The sequence below is a fragment of the Talaromyces proteolyticus genome (genome assembly GCF_021365285.1).
Source record: "Talaromyces proteolyticus strain PMI_201 chromosome Unknown BGW36scaffold_5, whole genome shotgun sequence".
Taxonomy (NCBI): Eukaryota; Fungi; Ascomycota; class Eurotiomycetes; order Eurotiales; family Trichocomaceae; genus Talaromyces; species Talaromyces proteolyticus.
In genome coordinates this window covers 1,896,389-1,916,328 of record NW_025764281.1, presented here as the reverse complement: position 1 = coordinate 1,916,328, position 19,940 = coordinate 1,896,389, and the positions used below count along the sequence as shown (strand labels likewise).

Below are 19,940 nucleotides of genomic sequence, written 5' to 3'. Positions count from 1 at the left end.
TAGTTCATATCGATGGATCTATGTGTTCCGATCGACGGTTTTAGTGTTGCAGGGATAAATGTTATAATTTCAATGGTGACACGTTACGCGACCAATCGCTTACATAGTTCAAATGTTGTCTTAGTCGTGTCGTACTATTACTGGATACATCAACATCAATTATTGGCACTCATTAATGCAGTAGCTTTCGGTTCCATCTGGCGACAGCTCTACAGGGGCCATGGCCCGGATACTGCTATATATCAATGTATTGTAAGGCTGATATTGATCATGATCATGGCTAAGCTTGGGCTGCTAGAGTAAGCTGACATGCAACGGCCATGCTCAAGAAAGATCCATTATTGACCCGAGTTCTCAGCCGTCGTTAGACAACGCAGAGCGCAGTCACAGGACAATTGCACGGATCCAACTATAACATCAATTGATTACGATTGGAAGAGATGGCGTAGGCGTGTGGGTGTGGGTGTGGGTGTGGCCGCGTGCTTGGCAATAACAGCGCCTCTTACACATTACACATCAGTATCACTATTACCACGGCTGCTCGACTACCCCTGATGGTCTGTGATGACGAAGCGTCCGACAACGATCCATGGAATACGGTGGAACAGCAAATGCGGAAAGCATAAGACCAAAGACTACCAATAGCATGAGGCTCCGAGCCAGGGGCCTGGCTGTGTCTTTTTTTGGCGTCTGGCGTGGCCGTTTCCTCTTAGTATTCTTTACCATTACTGTTTCGTCGTAGCGTCGTGTGGGCTGTATAGCGAACTGTGGCTACCATACGCTGTCTAGTGCACGTCATGATTCACGCCGGGCATGTGTTTTCCGCGCCATCTGAGACGTGGGCATCATACACTCAGGATTCCGGTCAGTGCGCTGCCCTGCAATTCGAGGAGATCATATCATCGCCTGGGAACAGCATATCTGACGGAATACCAGCAGCGTCGATACTCAGCTTTCCGTTGCGCCCAGGTTGGCTTCGCACAGCCTTGCCTGCGAGATCAGCTTATGATATGTTGGCTTTCTTTACTTAGCATTGTTGCTATTTTTCAATATCACTACCTTGCTGAGAACAACATTATTGCTATTTGTGTCATCATCGCGCGATTGTGTCACCAATTACAGCAGCTGCCGGTCTTGTTAGCTGACTCTTTGTACCTTCTCCCTTCCTTCCAACAACACTCACTTGCTGCTCCACCATATCCACAGCCATCGTATTTTGTCACTGTTATCTTCGTCCTGCACCCCTTATACGCTGCGTGGCTCTGCAGACTCGAAAGCTTTTTTGCTTTTAAAAAATACGACAATACAACACACGAAATAATCGACTCGTAAAGCGACTCCACCCGCAAACAGGGAGCTAATCCAGACGGCTGGCTGTGCGGACGCCCCGGCTGCCGACGTCAAACTGCTGCGAGACAATTCTTTAGTTTATTATTTAATATTATCATCGCGCCAAACCCTCAATTTTTCCTCACCCCCTGGCTAAGTTTTGAACCATCCTGCTTCTACTAGGAGTACAGCACCAGCACCAGCACTACAGCCGGTGAGGATCGTCCCCCAACCGCCTGCTTTCCTCCTGCAAGCTTCCCCGCCGCCTGGTTCCTCTCGCTCAGCTCAGCCAAGGTGCCGATCCATTCCAGCGTCACTGCAAGAGCCACCCAAAACAATTGCGACCGCCCGTGTCTTCTGGAATCTGGTCACGACCTCGACCTGCCGTAGGAATCCCGCATCACCTGCGGTTTTCCGTGGTTTTTTGTGACCGCCGTCAGTCGTTGAAAAAAACGCTGCGTCTGGAGACTGCTACACACAAGTCGTCGAAATGTTGTCGGCACCGAACACGGCCAGGCGCATTTCGTCTCTCTTCAACCTCAAAACAAACAGAGAGTCCGCCGCCTCCTCCACCTCATCAGGATCTCCGAAGCAGTCGCCGGACCGGTACCTCGCTCCTGACCACAGACGCGCCCGAAGTCACTCAAGACCTGCTGTGCGACACGCTTCATCGCCTCAACCCAATATCGGCGAAAGCGAAGGCCGCCCACGAACAAGCCACGGCGCAATAGAGCCTCTAGACCTGGACACGCCCCTGCCCCCCCCTCCTTCCTTGCTCTCCATCAATCAGGATCTGGACGACCCTGGGTCCCAGCGAGGCTCCCACAGCCGACAAGGGAGCAGAAGCTCAAGCCCGGGGCCATCAAAATCTTTCGACCCTCGCTCGCATAACAGGAGGAAAAGTTGGATGCTGGGTAAGGGCTCAGTGTCACTGCCTCGCCCGGATACGGGTATTCCTCGTCTGGAGGTTGAGGACCCGTATTCGGGGGTTGATGCGTGGATTGCCGGACTAGAGCAGAAGATTCCCTATGAGTTGGAAGCATTAACGCGAGGCGACCGGGTAAGTCATTGAATAATATTTACGCGTTCAGGTTGTCCTAATGTCGTTTAGGTCCACGAGCTTTGGAACGAACAAGGCGACACCTTTGTTTACCTTTTCCCTCAAAATACCCAACGACCCCCATCGTTTAGAGTCGATTCATCTGTCTTTGCAGACTCGCCTTCCCTCACGTTTCTGGCTCGAGGTACCGATCCAAAAATAGAGACGCTTCGACAATCAACTCGTACACTTACTGTAACGGATCCCGATGGTGCAACTGCGCCCGAGGACCAATGGATAAACGATACTGCCAGCAATGGAAGCAATAGAATGGCGCTAGTGGACGAGCCTACTGAGGAAGTCCAGGAGCTTCATCTCTATCTTCCCGTTCCTCTCCACGGCGATGTGTCGAGCGCGGCCACATCCCTTTTACCGGAGGATACAGACACATTGGTACTTTTTCGGAACCTGTTCGCCTTTCTGCTTGGCCAAGCTCTTGTGGCCGTGCCCAGACGCCCAAATTTATTCTCCATCTTGATGGAGGTATCCATTTTACTGCGTCGCTTCGAATTCTCTAATTTCGATGGTTCTAATTTTGGCGAAGTTGCCAATTCTAGCTTTGCTAATTATTGTGACGAGCTTCATCTCGCCGACGTTCGCAAAAGCCGAGAAAAAACCATTGAAGCTGTTATCCTGGGTGAAAACTTGCGTTACTACCCGCTCTACCTGGAAGGGTTTGTTCATGGTGTCGGCAAGATGGCCGACATTAAGGAATTAGAGAGCTCAAAATACGGCATGATCAGCCCGGTGACAAGGAAACGGCTTGAACGTGGATACATTGACTTGGAAAATCGACTGACGGTCTTGCGCGGTAAGCTCGACGAATTCGATTTCCCTGCCATGTTTTCTGGCATCGCAAACTCTACCACTGCAGTTGAAGGTAAAACCGTTCGTTTCAAATCATGGAAGCTATCGTTCCTCGCCTTCAGGAAACATGTAATGGGCTATTATCGCCATAAGTTTGGTTCTTGGCCACCCAAGGCAAATTCCAAGAAGAACGAGTTTGAGGAGAGTGGTCTGAATCGTTTGTTACTCAAGGAGGTCTACGATGACTTCACCGATCTCTACGACATGCTAGTAGACCGTTCATTATTAACGACACGAACAACGGACATGGCGACCGAAGACCTTGACGTTCCAGACCCAGATGAAGTCGTGATGCGAGCTATGCGACGAATGATGAGCGAGTATGATCGCAGCACGCCTCCTGTGCTACCGCCAATTCCATTTGATGTGCCACAAATTCCCGATTTACAGGCGCTCTACCGCAGGCCTCTGGATCCCAAGAAAGACGCCAAAGAGCGGCAGAGGAAACTTAAGGACTCAGAGATCAATGAAATCCTCATGGCAAGCTACACTAGGGAGAGCTTGAAGCCAACTCCGTTTGTGGAGAGCTTCATGCAATTCGAGCGCCGCAATGCCCACGGTAAGACAATGGACGAAATCATGGACAACAGAATTGGTCAATGGTTGTTCCTTTATGCCGTTCTCCAGTCACTCCCTCTGTTGGTTATCGATGTTTCCGATGTGCGCTTCACCAATGGAGTAGAATACTTCCTCTGCGTCGCCCCTCGCGGCGGAGCTCCTTGGGTGCAGAACGATGGCAAAACTGGACGCAGTTGGTTTGGTGTTGCTGGAGGACAGGGAGTTGTCAGTCTCCCTTCAGATGTGGTCAACAATGCCGTCGATGCTGTATACCGCCGCAGCCACTGTTGGCAGATTGCCACTCAATGGGCAGAAAAGAGCCAGGTCCTTGGCTCTCCGATAACAACTGAGGATGGTTCATCAGTCTTCTCATCGCCTCCGGTACCCCAGTCATCGATTGGGTCGATCTCAGATGTTCAATCTATGTTTAGTCACAGTGGCATGTCGCCGCTTACCGCCCCTCGCACCGGATCCCCAGGATTCATGTCCCACAATCCTCGAGCCTCGATTTACAACGGATTGGAAGCTCTTCCGTTGCCCGCCGGTGTCATGCCCGTGGAACCACCTGCGAAACCTTTTACTCGCATGAACCCAACAATGAGTTTTGATGACATTTTGAAAGATATACCCAACGGAAAAAAGAAATAACTCATAACCATCTCGATTTGAGCAACTCTTTGTCATTTTTTCTTTTGAGCCTTTAATATTGTGCATTGGAGTTTAGCATCTCGGATTGATTTTGTGTGAATTTGTCCACTCGCATCTATCGGTTGGCATAACATTATATGGACTGTTATTCTCTTTCCATCTGACGCCGAAATCCAGTCTATCACCACGATAGAGAAAGACAATGATTCCGTCAATGCGCTTTCCATAAATAACAGCGGATATCACTAATGCATAAACAAAAAGCAAATACGGACGACCATTTACCATTTCACTACGTCTCAAAAATTTTATCAATTTTTCTTATTCTCCGCTGCACTTCGAACTAATAATACATGCATGTTTGTTTTCATTCATAAAAATGGGAGCATGCGTGTTGGTCTGATTTTCGCTGTCGCCATATAGCATCTATTGCATCGTGGTTTCTTCTCTTTAGATGTACTTTTATACACTTGGCCAGAGCCGTATGTAGCTAGCTGATGACATCAGCTTATGATTTAGCGGCTGTGAGATGAGAGGTCTTGGATAATGAACTTTAATCAATGATATTTATTCCTTCTATCAACATTTCACGTGGCTTGTAACCGGAGTAGAACGAAGAATAAACAAGAATGAGAGTCTAAAAATTGACCCACGTTTCTTATAAAAATGTTAAAAAAATAAAAGAAATGCAGAGAAAGTTGATTACGGATCAATTGGAGCTAACGCTTAGTTTTACAGGTCTTCTGACGATTTCTGACATTGTCTGACGTTTCTGATGATTTCTGATGACATGTTAGCCTACTTAGGATTTCGATGTAGTGTGCCGTTGCATTTGTAGGCATTTACGGCCGTATTAATTGAGGTATTACAAATAATTTTTTATTTTACATAGTCATCCAAATAAATTGTTGAATTCAAGTTAGTCTACGATCTTCAAATGTATTTAAGCTCGAGTTGGGTCTCGACAAGAGTAAGGTACAAAAACGATTATCCAGACACGGAACGTTACCAAGTGTCTAGTCTAGTCTCTCAAAAATGAAATCAGCTTTACTTTACATACAGGCCTTTGCCTGTGGCATTTCAGCTCAAATTATTGCTAGCCCTCAGTTGACCAGCTTCAACTCTTCCTTCGCATTGTCCCATGAACTTGCACTCAAAGCAAATTTTACAGACCAAGAAGCCTCGACCTTGAGTAACATTATCAATCATGAACGGTCACAATACGCAGGGGGCCCAGCAGATCAAGACGAGTTCTACGATTTACCAGCGCAATCTCCAGACAACAGGCATCTAATCCCGGGGTCTCTCATAAAACTCGAAACGTATACGAATATCACAAACTACACACTCTCACCCAACCTAGCAATGTCTCGCTTTATATACACAACGAAGGATTTGAACGGAACGGCAATACCGGCCTCTGCCTTCATTCTGTGGCCCTTTTCTCCACGATCGTTTGCGAATCTCACTCCACACATGGCAGCTCCAGCCGTTATCTGGAACCATATGACCTCTGGATTTTTCGGCCCTGCAGCGCCGAGTAAACATCGCAATATTTGGGCTGGTGATAGTGCACCATATGCCCTTGCGCTCGCTGGTTATGCTGTCGTTGCTCCTGACTATGCTGGACTCGGCGTGACCCGGAACTTTCAAGGGGGCTTTATTCCGCACCAATACCTCGCTCTACCAGCCTCTGCTAACGACGCGATATATGCATACAAAGCAGCCAAAGCAGCCTTTTCTAAGAAACTTAGCGATACGTTCGTGGTAATGGGCCAGTCTCAAGGAGGCGGAGTATCGTGGGCAACGTCCGAGTTGTTAGGCCAGAATTCTACTCTCGCAAAGGGCCATCTGGGAACCGTAGCTGTCAGCCCAACGACCAGTGTTTTCAATTCATCTATGACATATGTTGGGCCCTTTGTGGGTGTGGGGCTAGCCTCGGTATTCCCGACGTTTCGGCTTGAAGACTGGTTGACGCCATTTGGCGTAAACCGAACAGAGGTATTCCAGACCGTACAGGGTGGCCTTGCCACCGCATTTGGGTTCTTCAGTGGGAATATTGCAAAACCAAATATGACACAGACGTGGTACACCAGGGCATACTCGAGTTTGGTCAATATGGGTACAAAGCCGATTACAAGGCCAATGTTGGTCATTCAAGGCACTGCAGACCAGTTCGTGTCATACAACGTCACATTAGCTACTATTACCAGCGCCTGTGAAAGATATCCAAATAGCAAAATTACAACGCTCATATCTAATGGGACAGGTCACGTTCCAACCCTTGACGCAAGTAGACAAGTGTGGTTGCGTTGGATTGAGGAGCGATTTCAGGGTGTGTCGTTGCAATCAACGAAATGTGGTCACCAGGAGATATTGGAAAGCTTCCTGCCTATTGATCAATACCAGGCAACTTGGAATTCGTTTCCGCAATGGGCTGGAGGTGCAGAATATACATATGAAGTTCCGCTGGAATTGTGAGTAAAATATCACATGCAGTTCGTGTGGCCCTAAGTTGGGATGGCTCGTCGGCTTCAATAAGTTTCGCGCCAAAAAGAATGTGTCATTTATCTTTATACAGTAATCAAATAGTATAATTCAATAGTCTTTTGATATAACATGCTTATTTTGTCATAATTTTAGAATGAGTGTAGTTGTATGACTTAATTTCGAACTTCGCCAATATGCTCCACATCCAGGCCTCAACCTAAGATGATTTTCTCCAATTTCTCTCTCTCGCCACTGTCTTTCACCATAGCCTTAAACACGCCCTTTTCTATACCCATCAATTCCCTAGGTGTTCCAAATTCCGCAACCTGTCCATCGTCCAAGACGAGAATCTTATCAAAGTCACTAATTGTACTCAACCGATGTGCTATGACGATGAGTGTACTATCGCCAAACTCATCCCGAATACTCCTCTGGATCAGCATATCAGTCGCCATATCAACCGCACTCGTGGCTTCATCTAAGACCACAACTTTCGGACGTGACACAATGGCGCGAGCGAGGCAGAGAAGCTGACGTTGGCCCTGCGAGAGGTTGAGTCCACCTTCCGTGACTGGAGAGCTCAGAGATCGGAAGGGATTGACATTTTCGTTTGCTGATTGGCTTGTATTCTCACTAGCTAAACCGGCCGCCGGTTCTGAGGATTCCGTGTTTGGAGTGACGAGGTGCACGCGCTCGAGGACGTCATGCAGTTCAGAATCGGTGTGTTTGTCAAAAGCGTCGAGGTTCGATCTCACAGTCCCGGAAAACAGAACTGGGTCTTGAGGAATGATTGCAAGGCGAGATCGAAGTGAGTGTAGCTTTATTTTGGAGATGTCGAGTCCATCGATGTGGATACTTCCTTGACTGGCTTCGAGGAACCGGAAGAGTGCCAGCGTGAGAGATGATTTGCCGGCTCCCGTACGACCAACTACCCCAATGCGTTGGTTACGTTCGACGTGGAAAGTGATCCCTTTTAGAACTGGTGGGAGGTCTGGTGCATAGGCCACAACAAGGTCGTTGACTTCGAGTCGTCCTTCACTCGGCCAGGCGGCCGGTGGATCGGCGCCATCCTGGGGTTCGATCTTGAGGCTGGAGTACTCAATGATGCGTTCGGTAGCGTTCATGTCTAATTCTAAATTTGCGTAGTGTCTGATTATCCAGATAATAGTCGTGCTGTAGTTCAAGGCAAAGGATAACGCGAAACCTGCGAGTGATGCATCCACATTGGGAAGGAGTAGGATGATAGCTGCAACGATAGTCGCAAAGAAGCTACCAACAAGTGTCATGCGCCACCCCATCCAACGATGGAAGGCCCAAAGATACCAGAAGGTGGTGCTGTGGTTGTCGATCTTCTCGAACATGCGCTTGATGTATGTGTCTGTTTTCGAGAAAGCTCTAATAGTACTAACACCTGTGAGAGCAGAGCCAAATTGCTCGAAGACAGGTGATTTAGCGTTGGACTCGAGACGTTTGACTTCGCGGGCTCCGTATAGATAGATAGACGCTATCCAGATACAAACGGAGAGTAAGGCAATCGAGAGCAGCATAACGTACGGGGAAACAAAAAGCCTGTGGAGATAAAGGGGTTAGAATTATGCAAAATGAGAACACAACTAAGGACAAGCTTACCCAGCAGCAATTATTCCAAAAAACTGAAATAGATCCCTCATTTCACCCGTAAAATCGTTTGATAGGCGAGCGTCGATGACGTTGAAATCTGAAGTAAAGCGATTCAAGATCCGACCTAGTGGTACCGTATCAACCCATCTTAGCGGTGTCCGAAGAACGGCGTAACACATTTTGTCGAAGAGAACTCGAGAAGCACGAATACACCCAGTATAGATGTAGAAATATCGTAACGTTCCGAGAATAGCCGAAACAGCAGAGAAGGCAACGTAGATACCTAAGTAAAAACCGAGTGTGTGTCTCTGATCCGGACCTGCGAGCGTCGTAGAATTTGGCGGAATAGAGGACATGAATGTTTGTGAGTGAAGGGCGTAGCTGAGCTGTGTCATGGATTCTTTCTCTTCCGCACCAGTCCATACCTTGAGCCACCAGGAGCGACCTATACCGTTATTAGCGTACTATATGGGTAGGTAACTACCCAAAGATTATTCACTTACCAGTTACGAGGCATTGCAAGACAGAGAATGCGACGACGGCTACTAACCAGAAAGGCAACCCACCAGCAGCATTCAGGTAAGCCATGTAGATTCTGCCTTTCACCCTTCCTTGTTCTCTCGCTTCCTCTTCTACAAACTTTCTCGGGGCTAATTTCGAATTCACTTTCTTCAGCTCCTCCATATTCTCGCCATCAGATGATTCCTCGGTGAGACCTTCATCCTGCCGAATCTCGTGCTCACTTTCTTGGTGGTGGATAATCTCGTCCAAGGTGGTAGCTTCCAATTCGTCCACCAGCCCAGCATGCTCAATGGTACCGCTTCCCAGTTCTACCAAGTATTTTGCCTTTGATTTAACCAGAGCAACGTGATGGGTAACAAGAATTCGAGTCCGACCGACCCCGAGATCTCCCATAAGGCCTTTTTCGAAAATGTGTTTTCCTACATGAGCGTCGACAGCACTCAAGATGTCATCCAAAATTAATATTCCAGCTCGAGAATACAACGCCCTAGCAAAGGTGACTCTCCATCGTTGGCCACCGCTCAAATTGATACCATTGGCGCCTATTTCAGTGTACTCTCCATCAGTGAGCATATCTAGATCTTTTCGTAACGCGCACACTTCGATGACTTGCTTGTACCGTTGCTCGTCGAAGGGAAGGCCGAATAGGATATTGTCCTTGATAGTGGCGTTTTCGATCCAGGGGATTTGGGCGACGAATGCAATTGAGGAAGGTATGATCCAGTTGGCTCTTGTAGCTAGGTGGTCGTGTCGCTCTTGAGTAGTTGGCGAATGTGGAACATTGACCTTGCCAGATAAGACGTCTACTTCTCCTAGAATCGCTGCCAGCATGAGACTCTTGCCAGTTCCCGTCTTTCCACTGACTACGCTAAGCTCAGCCTTTGGGAAAGAGACATTTAGGTCTCTCAAAACATATCTTTGGTCATTTGCTTGTTCTTCCTCATCTGATGGCCAAGTGATTGAAGCATTCTCGAACGAAATGTTGGGAGCATCGCTCGTATAAGCAGAGATCTCAGGTGAATTTAGATATCTTTCAATTCGTCCCATGGAGATATACGCGTCTATGAGATCCGTAGTTAGCTCTGGAATTACCGACAAGGTCATTTCCAGATTTGAAAACACTCCAATTGCAGTAAAAGCAACGGATGGAGTAAGAGTGCCGTTCAAGAGAGCGTAGACGGCAAGCGACGTTGCAGAGAGCAGAATTGGGCTTGCAATCCAACAGCTGTGTTGAATCAGTAAACAAAAAAGAAAAATCCCTGAAAGTACCTAAAATGTGACTTACAAAATTAAGAACGTTTCAGCACTGAAAGGGAGTTAGCGATATCCAAGTAGCTCTGAGGAAAGTAGACTTACACATAGACACTCCATTGCTCTGCCAGTTCTTTGGCTCGAACTTTACCAATAAAGTTGTGCCAGTTTTCTTCAAGCGCAGAAAACTTAATCTGTCGAATCCCTGGAAGAAGTAAGTAAGAGCTATTATAACAATAGCATTCAGCTACACGGCTTACCCTGTAGAGCTTCAGTCACCACGGCCATCTTTGCGTCACGAGCCTTCATGAGTCGATCTTGAGCAGCTGAGTAGCGTTTGCTAATATATATATTAAGAGGGACTGTAAAAGCCATTGCTAGAAACCCGGCAATCAAAGCTTTCCATCCAATGATCGACCACAGGAAGGTAAATGAGACAATCAATTTGAACAGACTGCCTGGAAAGATATTGTTGAAAGAGCAAAAGTCGGATACCCGTTTCGTATCGATACCAATGAGATTAACTGTTGACTGCTTTCCCTTCGGGTCGTTATCCTCTTGATCTCCCTCAACTTTAGAATTGTCTCCATTTGCAGAATTCCCAAGAGTGGCCTCGGTAGAATTTTCATTCTCTCCACTCTCTGTTTTAAGTGCTTTTGACGCCCCCTTTACATCTTTGCGCCGCATAGCTTTTTGGAATATGAGAGCCGAGAGTTGAGCACGAATTGGAATAGCAAGCTCGGACCAAGATACCCAGAACATCCACGTTTCAATCCACGCCGAAGCGACACTTGAAACTGTGAGGATAAAGACCCATACCCAAGCTTCAGAAGGGGCTGGCTCAGCAATACTTCTTTGTTCTAGAATCTTTAGGAGGTGAAATGTGACGAATTGAGGAGCAAAATTGCCAAATGCTTGAACTAGCGTGAGTGACCACTGTGTAAATAATGGCCACTTGTGGGCGAGAACGATTTCGATCCAGAGTTTTCGTGAATGAACTCTTTCCGCCCAAGATTCACTTAGATCTTTCGAACGAGTATGATGATCCATTTTGGGCAGATCCTGTAGATCTAGATGCCGCGTCTTCTTCGCAAGCATCAACAAGCTTTGAACCCAGACAAAATTGAATCTCTCCATGGCAGACCCAGTAAACATGCTGTCCACTGGATGGCCATTATAGAAGACTTGCGGTCTTCGAGGCAAAGAGATACTAGCGATACCAGCAGAAATCACCGCCACAAGTTGAGAAACCCGTAGGGCAATCTGTGTTAAAAATAACCGTCTAGACTCACCATAGAATTGCTTCTGTACGAGTAGAGCATCCTGGAAAATAAGGACGACAAATAATAATATGCATGACAACCCAATGTACAGCCCTAATGAGTAGCTTTTAGTAGGGTTTCGGATGATACCGATCGAGAGTGTTTGGATCAAAAGTAGAATCTTGATAGTGTCAGTGCCAAGCCTTTTAGTTCCTTGAAGATACTCACCCATTGAGCAACATTTATCCAAAGTGCAATGAAGGCGAGGTCTTGATTTCGATCAGAAGGGGTCAAAACAGCTAAAGAGGAGGCAGTTGCAAATCCAATAAACATGCTGATAAACGTTACAATCTTCGGGGCCGTTGCTGAATAGGCGGCCATCGACTCTTGAGTTGCAATTCCATCTTTGTCTTCGTATAATAGCTGTGACTCATATTTGGCTCGTCGGCAGCGCGACGTAATGGCAATCACTGCAGGAAGAGTGAGAAGAGATACAAGAACCAGACCGATAGCACCCGTAGCGAGAGCTTTGAGGTTATCCTGGGACATCTTGATTCTTGGATTCCTTATCTGAGCTTAGTCCAAGTCAAAAGTTCTCCATTCTCGGATCGCACTCAGTTGATTCTAGAGTGGATGTTGAAAGATATGCAACCTTCCCGGGACAGGCTCGGAGAACCACCGATGTGTCCGCTACTTAAGCCAGGTTTTGTAAATTGATCAATCGAGCCACATTCCTAGGAACCTGGGTATGTATTGTCTGCAAGTTAAAGAATTTTGCGGGACCGTAACTTAGCTTTCCAAAAAATGTTGACTCAGCTGGGGGGTGGGGCAGGGTGACAGCGTGGTATAGCGCAAACCCGTTGGCGGCTTACTATCGGACATAATGGATCCATGTCGAGAGTAGATGCATACGGAAGAGATAGAACTATAGTGTGGGAGTAGTGATGAAATCTAGAAAAGTAAAATAACAGCAGAGTTCATTTAGGGCCTGCTTCAAATGCTCAGGGCGGTAGACTACATAATTTATACAAAATACCAATTAATATCTACTGACAGTGTATGTATATAGAGTTAATTATACGAACCATATACCAATAACCAATAAAAATCAACATAAAAATCAAGTCAAATTAATTGATTAATAATTATTTGTTAATGTATCCACATTATTAGACTATCACTGTAGTGTCTGATTGGCTGCACCTAACCCACGCTAGTTCTTCTCGAGTCATGACATGAGTCATAATCACTCTGAAAAGAAGCATTGAAAAGCTGTAAAGAAGTGAGATTTGTTAGACAAAGTATGCAACTAAGATGTAACGATCTGATGAATGTCTGCATTCTGAATATATAAGGAAGATGTGTTCTAGGTACATGAGAGGGACCTAGGGTTCGAATGTATAGCCAAAGGTATACAAAGAACATCTATCTATAGCCAGAATGGTTTCACTAAGGTGGAAACCCTTGGATCCTGACATAAGAAACCAAAATAATCCTTAATGAGGATTGCGCCGTTTCTGGTGTAGTGGTTAAAAGTTTGACAAGATTTTATAAACCTAATTTATTATTTCAAATTATTACGTTAATACTTATGTATGGTTGAAGGCTTGAAAAACAGCGTGGATTGTTTCCCTTTTCAAATTAGACCCCGTCAATGATCCGGCAAACATGCTGGACATACATGTGGGATGATACATGTCAACTGGTATATATGACCACTGTCTACATGTGAATACGCTGATCTCAACGATACAAAATATCCCCTACGAAACAACACCAATCAATGGACTGATTTGGTCCATCTTGAACAGCTTCCATAGTCCCATAAAAATTGATATCCAACAGACCAAGTGACAGTGACGGTTTTATTACAGGGGATACCGGAAAGCCCTTAAATTGAAATCTGTCTGATCCGTGAATTCTTCATTCGCAACATGTGCATGCATAATACCGTCTAAGAGAGATAACAGTTAGCAATCAATTACACATCCAATAATGGAATTGAGAGACGGATTAGATTAGCTTACTCTGGGCATCCAATGCATCCTGATTGTCCCGCTTACGGTTCCACCTCCAATGGACTAGACCAATGATAGCAATCAGGATGATGGTCACAATTAGGGATCCAAGCATGGTGAATTTTGCGCTCTGCCAAAATATAACAGGTTAGACCGGATGAGCAATCCGCATGCTGGCGATAAACTCACATAATAATTAGGAGCCTCATGAGCTCGGAATGTCTGAGGTCCTATAATATTGCCCACTGCATACCCAAGCTGATAAGCAACGCCAAAGGCGAATTTTTTGGTTGTGCCACCTACACCGGCTGTCATGAAAGCAACAATTGACAAGATACATATAGGATCTGTATAATAGGATCAGAGGGGGGGAAAGTTGGGAAACTGTTTGAGAAAACTTACACTGCAGAGTAAGAACATAACCCCCATATCGAGCCGTATAATTCTCACTGGGTATTGCGAGCATCATGATAACGCCGACACATCCTAGTAGCACTGTGTAGATGCCTGTGATCGTACGGTTTGTCAATTTTGCTACGAGTAAAGCTACCCCTGTACCAACAACAGCGGCAGCTCCGGGCGCCATGCTCAACAGAGTGGTCTTGTTGGTGTCGAAGCCAAAGCCCGCGATGATGGTGGGTCCTGCACAGAAATGTCCCCGATGTCAACTACCGGCATTTACATCAAGCAGTGTGTGTGCAAGGGTTTACTTACCGAAAGCTGTCAAACCACCGTTGGGCAACCCGGTTGTGACCATCACCAGGAAGATCAAATAAAACCTCACGTCGCATAATGCCTCCTTGACCTGATCCTTATTAAAGCCCCAAACTTCCGTGCCGGTTTTGTTATTCCGAACTCTTTCCAACGCGATCGCCTTTTCATCCTCCGTCAGCCACCTAGCGTCAGTTGGCGAAGCTGCTAGGAAGAAGAAAATAATTATGCCAAATACAAAGGTAAGCGATCCATAAAGCACGAAAATACCCTGCCACCGGAAACTGTGAGCCTGATAGATGGCCCATGCAATGAAACCACCGATTACTGAGGCCCAGCCGGAGGTTGTGTACCAAAGTGCGACCCTGGTCACTTGTTCCCTTCGCGTGTACCATGAGCTGGTAATGTAGATGACTACGGGCGTCGTGCATACTTCGACACACCCCAACAAAAAGCGCATAGCGGCGAGACCGCCGAAATCGTGACATACTGCGTGCATGGCGACTATAAAGCCCCAAAGCATGCTCATAATGCCTAGATATTTGGCCAGTGGGAATCGTTGCATGAGGAATGTTGCTGGAATCTCGCCACCGAGATATCCAAAGCTAACTCCATTGTGAGTACTTAACATCTCAGTCGTACTCAAGGCGTACTCACTACACAAGCGATCCTAGCCAGGAGTATTCACTTGAAGTCAGGTGTGTCTCTGTCTTGATTCCCATTATCGCTGCAAAAGACAAACTATTCTTGTCCTGCAAACCGAAAGTTAGCCAAGATCGATAGAGAGGTTGGGAATCATTGGGAAAGAAAAAAGAAATAGACGCACTATCAACTGAAGCAAATAAATCCCAATCACCATAGGCATGATCCTCATGTCAATCTTTCGAAGCACTCTTTTGGCTTCTGGAGAATCCGGATCGAAGTCGATCTGTCGGTTTGCAAGTAAATGCAACGCCTTAGACTTGCTAGCCTCATTGGCATCAATGCCTGCCTTGGTCATGGCCTCAGAGTCTATTGGCTGGCTTTCCCCCTATTATTTTTTTCAAGGTCAGTTTTATTGTATCTAAACGCCCAGATGTATTGACATACCAAACCGACTTCAATATCGGATTTAGGCTCCATTTCCTTCTTATCTGGCTGTGACATTTTTCAACGTGCAAAATTACCAGTAGTAAAATTTTGTTGGTGTTTGGCACATCGTGTAGTTCCCCTCATTATAAGCCTAAACTACATAGTAGGAGCCGCTACCATACCAGAGGGATAAGCGAAAATCAAAGTTCGGTGCTCAGGCTTTAGAGCTCAGTCTTGGGATTGATAACTAGGGGTCATGTTATCGGGAATCTCTTAGCCGATGATAGACGGATAAGGTACCGAAAATGGATCGCCCGGCTGTGTACCGTCACCCCCGCTGGCCCCGACTGAACTCTTGTGCCCGATGCCCTCCTGACGCGTTCCCGAATTTAGGAGTATAAGCAAGCCAGACAGAGTTATAAAATTTACAATGTCGTTCTCATCTGCCATAGTGCTAATTGTCCTCCATCAATTAAGTGGTAAGCTTTTAAGTTTGAGCTGTTTAGTAGCTAAAGATACATACATTCAGCATGGCTGATCGACTGGTTCCCATTATTTCTCTCAAAGGTAAAGAAAGATCCTCCTATCGTTTCCTAGCCGTTGAAACATGCATGAAAGATAAAGCTAATACTAATAGACTTTGTGAACCGCAAAGAAGAGATAACCAAACAACTCGTCAAAGCTGCCGAGACCGCCGGATTCTTGACATTGGTTGACCATGGCATCACAGTCGACGAGATAGAGAAGCAATTTGCTATCTCCAAATCATTCTTTGACCTGCCTGCTGAGTCCAAGGGCAAGACGCCTCATGACAGTAAATCAAATAATGGCTGGGAATACAAAGTATGGAACCCTTATTTCCTCTTCCTCCTCTTCTTACATTGATGACCAGGCCCAACTTCGTCCGAGTACGGGAACTTATGATCAGAAAGAGTCTCTCTGGTTGCAACGTGGATCTCAGTGGCCAAGTGAAGAGGATGTGCCTGGATTCCGAGATGCTACCAAGGAGTTCATGGACAAATGTGCTATAATTTCAAACCAAGTTTGTATGTCTCTTAACTTTTGTCTTATCTACGATCGATCCATCGTTTGCTTACTAATAGATATAATAGTATCTTGCCTCGCCATAGCTCTCAATTTCCCCGAAAATTATTTTCTCACGGCCAACGACCCCAGCGAGCCCGACTGTCTCACCCAACTCCGTCTAATCCACTACCCAGCCTCGGAAAATACGCCAGAGGGGACATGGCGCGCTGGCAGCCACACAGACATTGGAATTTTGACTCTGCTATTCCAGCGAGAAGGCGAAGATGGCCTGGAAATTTGCCCTGGTCGAGAGTCTCACAGCAGCTTTGCCATGGGAGATGTATTCACTCCTCTGCCTGCTCATACGGGACCGATCGTCGTTAATATAGGGGATATGCTTAGTACGTATTTTCCTCTCTGGCTTAGAGTTTCTCCATGTTTTCGAATATGGCAGTTGATTAACTATGTTTTTGTGTCTATAGTGGCCTGGTCCGATGACCGCTTGAAATCCAATTTCCATCGTGTGCGGGCTAAGGATGCGGGCAAGACGCCTTCGCGATACTCCATCGCCTACTTCAATCAGGGACGTCGAGGCTTTGTTCTTCAGGGGCCACAGAAGAAGTAGTGAGTTTGCTACCTCAAAAATTTAGAGGGTTTTATTTTTAAGCTGACTTTGATATAGCCCTCCCATGACCGTTGGAGAGTATTTTATCCAGTCTGTCCAGAGGAACTTTGCGAGACAACAGGCTATTGCTGCGTGATGAGCCGACGGTACCAATAAATTATCGCGTATCAATGCTGGTTGAATAAATTCTCAACTGCAGGAGGATCATTACATATGTATTTTCCAAATTTAATTACATTTATCCACGAACATACTGGACAAAATAAGCTTGTTTTCCGACCTATCCATTCATTGGAAATTATCTGGCAATCAATATGGGAAAATGCTGGGTCCCGGAAACCGCCTTGCAACCGTTATGTAGCTGTTGTGCAACGTTTCTAGGTTGAATTGTTTTGTATAAAGTCATATATGCCCAAATAATAAGTAGAGATACATTAATTATATATCTGTGTAGGCCTGCTTGCCTATTAGAGCACATTCTAGAGTATTTCTGGAAGTCGGCGGTGGAAGAGAAAGAACTATACATACGTATAGGTAAATAAGGCAGCGCTCTACTTTGTTAGTATCAATTTTAATTAGGAAGTATACATCTATACAGTTGAGATCCCATGGGTCAGACACAGCCGAGTTCATGTGATCTAGCACACTATTAGACAGATTTGTGAGCTCGTAAAACCACTAAATACATCAAAATGGGTCCGCTCATGGGTGGCGGTAATTAATTAATATAGCTCTTATTTGCGGCTAACAATTTGCTAAGGCTTCGCCTCTCCTTCAAGCAACAATCAAGACATCACTTCCTGCTTCCTCATGAGCTTGTGTTTGCCCGTCTAACATTAATTGGTCTGCCACGTTTTCAGAATTCTAACTCATGGTCTTAGCAGTCATCGAATATCTTGGATTAATTGTAATCTATATACTTGATGTTCTTGCTATTAATGTACTCATTGATTCGTTTACTCCTTTACAACCGAGCTTGTATCTGGCCCCTCGTCAATTCTGCAAGTTAGCCCTTAATCCAATTCATTTTCAAAGAAATAACACATACCGAACCAGACCTACCACTTTTCCTTTTCTCTACATTTGCAACACAGGACCGAACGAAGTCAAGAAGCTTTTCGGCCTGGTCAATGTCTACGGTTCCAATCGACAAGACATTGCTTTAGATTTTAAAAATTCCAGTTAGCTTTGGTTGGGGCAAAGGCCAAATAGAAGACTACAACTCACCTAATGTGATTGTGTTTATCCAGAACGTCTAACAGAGGCAACGTTCCCACGGGCTTGCTGCGTTCGCGGTACTCATTGAAAAACGCGATGGTTGCATCTGCAGTTTCTTTTCTATAGATACCATTATGGAGCGTTAGCATCAAAGTTTTCTGTCGTATGAAATTTATGAGATCCCTAGACGTACACCTCCCATTTGACCGAGCCAACATAAACAGGTATCTTGTCAGAGTCTCTGTCGACTATGTTAGAATATCATGTTCAAGCCGTAACCATTTAGGGAAATTGGGCCACTTACAATAAAACGGAGTCATCTGGAAGCTTTTTAAATAGACCGAGTGCCGACAAAGGCTATTTCAAAGATTCTCATTAATATAGGTCAGGAACCCTGGAAGAGCAACCTACACCCCAAACCTCCTCAGCATCCGAGCCATAATACTGCCGAATCACTCTCTGTCGAATCGGCTTTCTGCGATCATACCAGAATGGCACACTGAGATATATGACGCCAGCGACCGGTGGGAAGACTTCTTGTTTTGGTACTCGATTCGGGTCTCCTAAACAAACAGCACATCAGACAGGTTCTATGGGAATCCTTGCTCCGAAAGTATTCATTTACGTAGGGTATCTCACCAGCTGCATACAAGTTCATAGCAATATGCGCTCCTCCCGAGGAATGCCCAAGCAAAATCACTTTGTCGACTGACCCTCCGCCGTACTTGTCCGAAGCGATGTTGCGAAAAATCCATTCCCGGACTCGTTGCATGTCGTCTGCTCCTCCGGGATATGCGACGTGAGGCACGAGTTGGTGGTTTGCAATAACTGCTACCACTCCATGTTGTGCGAAGAAGTAACCGATATTGGCCCAGCACTACATGCATAATTGTTAGGCCCAATTTACTTTACTGGGGCCAGTAAAAAAAGAATTATTGCGAATATTCACCTTTTCACTCCACCCCTTATCACCTGAGAAGAATCCTCCACCGTGCACGAATAGTAAAACCGGCCTGTCTGTCTGTTTCCCTTTATCGTCGCCGTCTCTATCCAAAGGATAAAATACGTCTAGACGGTTTCGCTCAGCAGGTCCATAGCTCACGTCCCTCACCACGGCGACGTTTTTGGGTGGTGCGGTATAGAATGGCTCATATAGAAGTCTCCATTTCTGAATTCAACCCGATTTTTTGTGTCAGCTTGAAATATCGGGATCGTGATAGAGATTATCAGAATAAAAACTCACCTCCTCATCGCCAAGGTTGAATGTGGTCGTTTCATGTGCGATCTTTTCGAAGACGGCCTCCATGACTATTGACACGTAGGTTATCTTCCGTATAGAGGCAGATTCAACAAGCTTTCTTACTTGTTCGTACTTGCTTACCCCAGAAAAATGAAAGTTAAAAACAAATGGAAGCCGCATTGATTGCAAGGTAATAGCCGAGTTCGGAAATGGGCATTTGCCTGGCATTTACCCTTATCCGAGATAGCCCTCTTCCCCATTTCCGTGCCTGGTCTCCAGGCGATGTTTGGCAATTTGACGCAACACCTTTTCGGGGGGTCAATAAAAAAAGAAAGAAAACTATTTTGACATCTTGACGCCAAAGGCAGAAGGATCTTCATAACCT

The 19,940-nt window shown here is 45.9% G+C and overlaps 7 protein-coding genes across 7 annotated transcripts; 4 read left to right on the top strand and 3 right to left on the bottom strand.

The window, feature by feature from the left end:
* The first annotated feature begins 561 nt into the window (after positions 1 to 561).
* Positions 562 to 1,424, top strand: BGW36DRAFT_153235 (uncharacterized protein). The gene has a single exon (XM_046209530.1). The coding sequence runs from the start codon at positions 814 to 816 to the stop codon at positions 1,330 to 1,332; it is 519 nt and encodes a 172-aa protein (XP_046073440.1). The 5' UTR covers positions 562 to 813; the 3' UTR covers positions 1,333 to 1,424.
* Positions 1,425 to 1,819: 395 nt separating this feature from the next.
* Positions 1,820 to 4,501, top strand: BGW36DRAFT_358483 (uncharacterized protein; the record flags this gene model as incomplete). Its single annotated transcript, XM_046213970.1, has 2 exons — positions 1,820 to 2,389; positions 2,441 to 4,501. 2 exons carry the CDS (start codon positions 1,820 to 1,822, stop codon positions 4,499 to 4,501), a joined length of 2,631 nt encoding a protein of 876 aa, XP_046073439.1.
* Positions 4,502 to 5,456: 955 nt separating this feature from the next.
* Positions 5,457 to 7,011, top strand: BGW36DRAFT_377046 (Alpha/Beta hydrolase protein). The gene has a single exon (XM_046215960.1). It carries the CDS (start codon positions 5,537 to 5,539, stop codon positions 6,980 to 6,982), a length of 1,446 nt encoding a protein of 481 aa, XP_046073438.1. The 5' UTR covers positions 5,457 to 5,536; the 3' UTR covers positions 6,983 to 7,011.
* A 35-nt stretch (positions 7,012 to 7,046) lies between these two features.
* BGW36DRAFT_340311 (putative ABC bile acid transporter) lies at positions 7,047 to 12,499 on the bottom strand. The gene is made up of 7 exons (XM_046213069.1): positions 11,875 to 12,499; positions 10,645 to 11,827; positions 10,490 to 10,589; positions 10,419 to 10,439; positions 9,115 to 10,358; positions 8,621 to 9,056; positions 7,047 to 8,560 (listed from the first exon to the last, which is right to left on the bottom strand). The coding sequence occupies exons 1-7, from the start codon at positions 12,193 to 12,195 to the stop codon at positions 7,204 to 7,206; spliced, it is 4,662 nt and encodes a 1,553-aa protein (XP_046073437.1). The 5' UTR covers positions 12,196 to 12,499; the 3' UTR covers positions 7,047 to 7,203.
* A 732-nt stretch (positions 12,500 to 13,231) lies between these two features.
* On the bottom strand, positions 13,232 to 15,684 carry BGW36DRAFT_449047 (major facilitator superfamily domain-containing protein). The gene is made up of 8 exons (XM_046221770.1): positions 15,465 to 15,684; positions 15,202 to 15,405; positions 15,033 to 15,127; positions 14,379 to 14,980; positions 14,067 to 14,306; positions 13,854 to 14,011; positions 13,674 to 13,794; positions 13,232 to 13,600 (listed from the first exon to the last, which is right to left on the bottom strand). The coding sequence occupies exons 1-8, from the start codon at positions 15,519 to 15,521 to the stop codon at positions 13,515 to 13,517; spliced, it is 1,563 nt and encodes a 520-aa protein (XP_046073436.1). The 5' UTR covers positions 15,522 to 15,684; the 3' UTR covers positions 13,232 to 13,514.
* A 292-nt stretch (positions 15,685 to 15,976) lies between these two features.
* On the top strand, positions 15,977 to 17,233 carry BGW36DRAFT_396593 (leucoanthocyanidin dioxygenase; the record flags this gene model as incomplete). Its single annotated transcript, XM_046218191.1, has 6 exons — positions 15,977 to 16,013; positions 16,084 to 16,289; positions 16,339 to 16,492; positions 16,559 to 16,873; positions 16,955 to 17,096; positions 17,155 to 17,233. The coding sequence occupies 6 exons, from the start codon at positions 15,977 to 15,979 to the stop codon at positions 17,231 to 17,233; spliced, it is 933 nt and encodes a 310-aa protein (XP_046073435.1).
* Positions 17,234 to 18,053: 820 nt separating this feature from the next.
* On the bottom strand, positions 18,054 to 19,621 carry BGW36DRAFT_426650 (Alpha/Beta hydrolase protein; the record flags this gene model as incomplete). The annotated part of the gene is made up of 9 exons (XM_046220300.1): positions 18,054 to 18,086; positions 18,146 to 18,257; positions 18,325 to 18,435; positions 18,509 to 18,556; positions 18,620 to 18,672; positions 18,727 to 18,878; positions 18,955 to 19,192; positions 19,265 to 19,483; positions 19,559 to 19,621. The coding sequence occupies 9 exons, from the start codon at positions 19,619 to 19,621 to the stop codon at positions 18,054 to 18,056; spliced, it is 1,029 nt and encodes a 342-aa protein (XP_046073434.1).
* Between the last annotated feature and the right edge of the window lie 319 nt (positions 19,622 to 19,940).

Coding starts and splice junctions, on each gene's coding strand:
- BGW36DRAFT_153235 (XM_046209530.1), top strand. CDS start 814: ATGTGTTTTCCGCGCCATCTGAGACGTGGGCATCATACACTCAGGATT.
- BGW36DRAFT_377046 (XM_046215960.1), top strand. CDS start 5,537: ATGAAATCAGCTTTACTTTACATACAGGCCTTTGCCTGTGGCATTTCA.
- BGW36DRAFT_340311 (XM_046213069.1), bottom strand. CDS start 12,195: ATGTCCCAGGATAACCTCAAAGCTCTCGCTACGGGTGCTATCGGTCTG. Junction 10,590..10,644: donor GGTGACTGAAGCTCTACAGG/GTAAGCCGTGTA, acceptor TACTTCTTCCAG/GGATTCGACAGATTAAGTTT. Junction 8,561..8,620: donor TTTGGAATAATTGCTGCTGG/GTAAGCTTGTCC, acceptor TTATCTCCACAG/GCTTTTTGTTTCCCCGTACG.
- BGW36DRAFT_449047 (XM_046221770.1), bottom strand. CDS start 15,521: ATGTCACAGCCAGATAAGAAGGAAATGGAGCCTAAATCCGATATTGAA. Junction 14,307..14,378: donor CGGTGGTTTGACAGCTTTCG/GTAAGTAAACCC, acceptor ATTTCTGTGCAG/GACCCACCATCATCGCGGGC. Junction 14,012..14,066: donor TTATGTTCTTACTCTGCAGT/GTAAGTTTTCTC, acceptor CCTATTATACAG/ATCCTATATGTATCTTGTCA.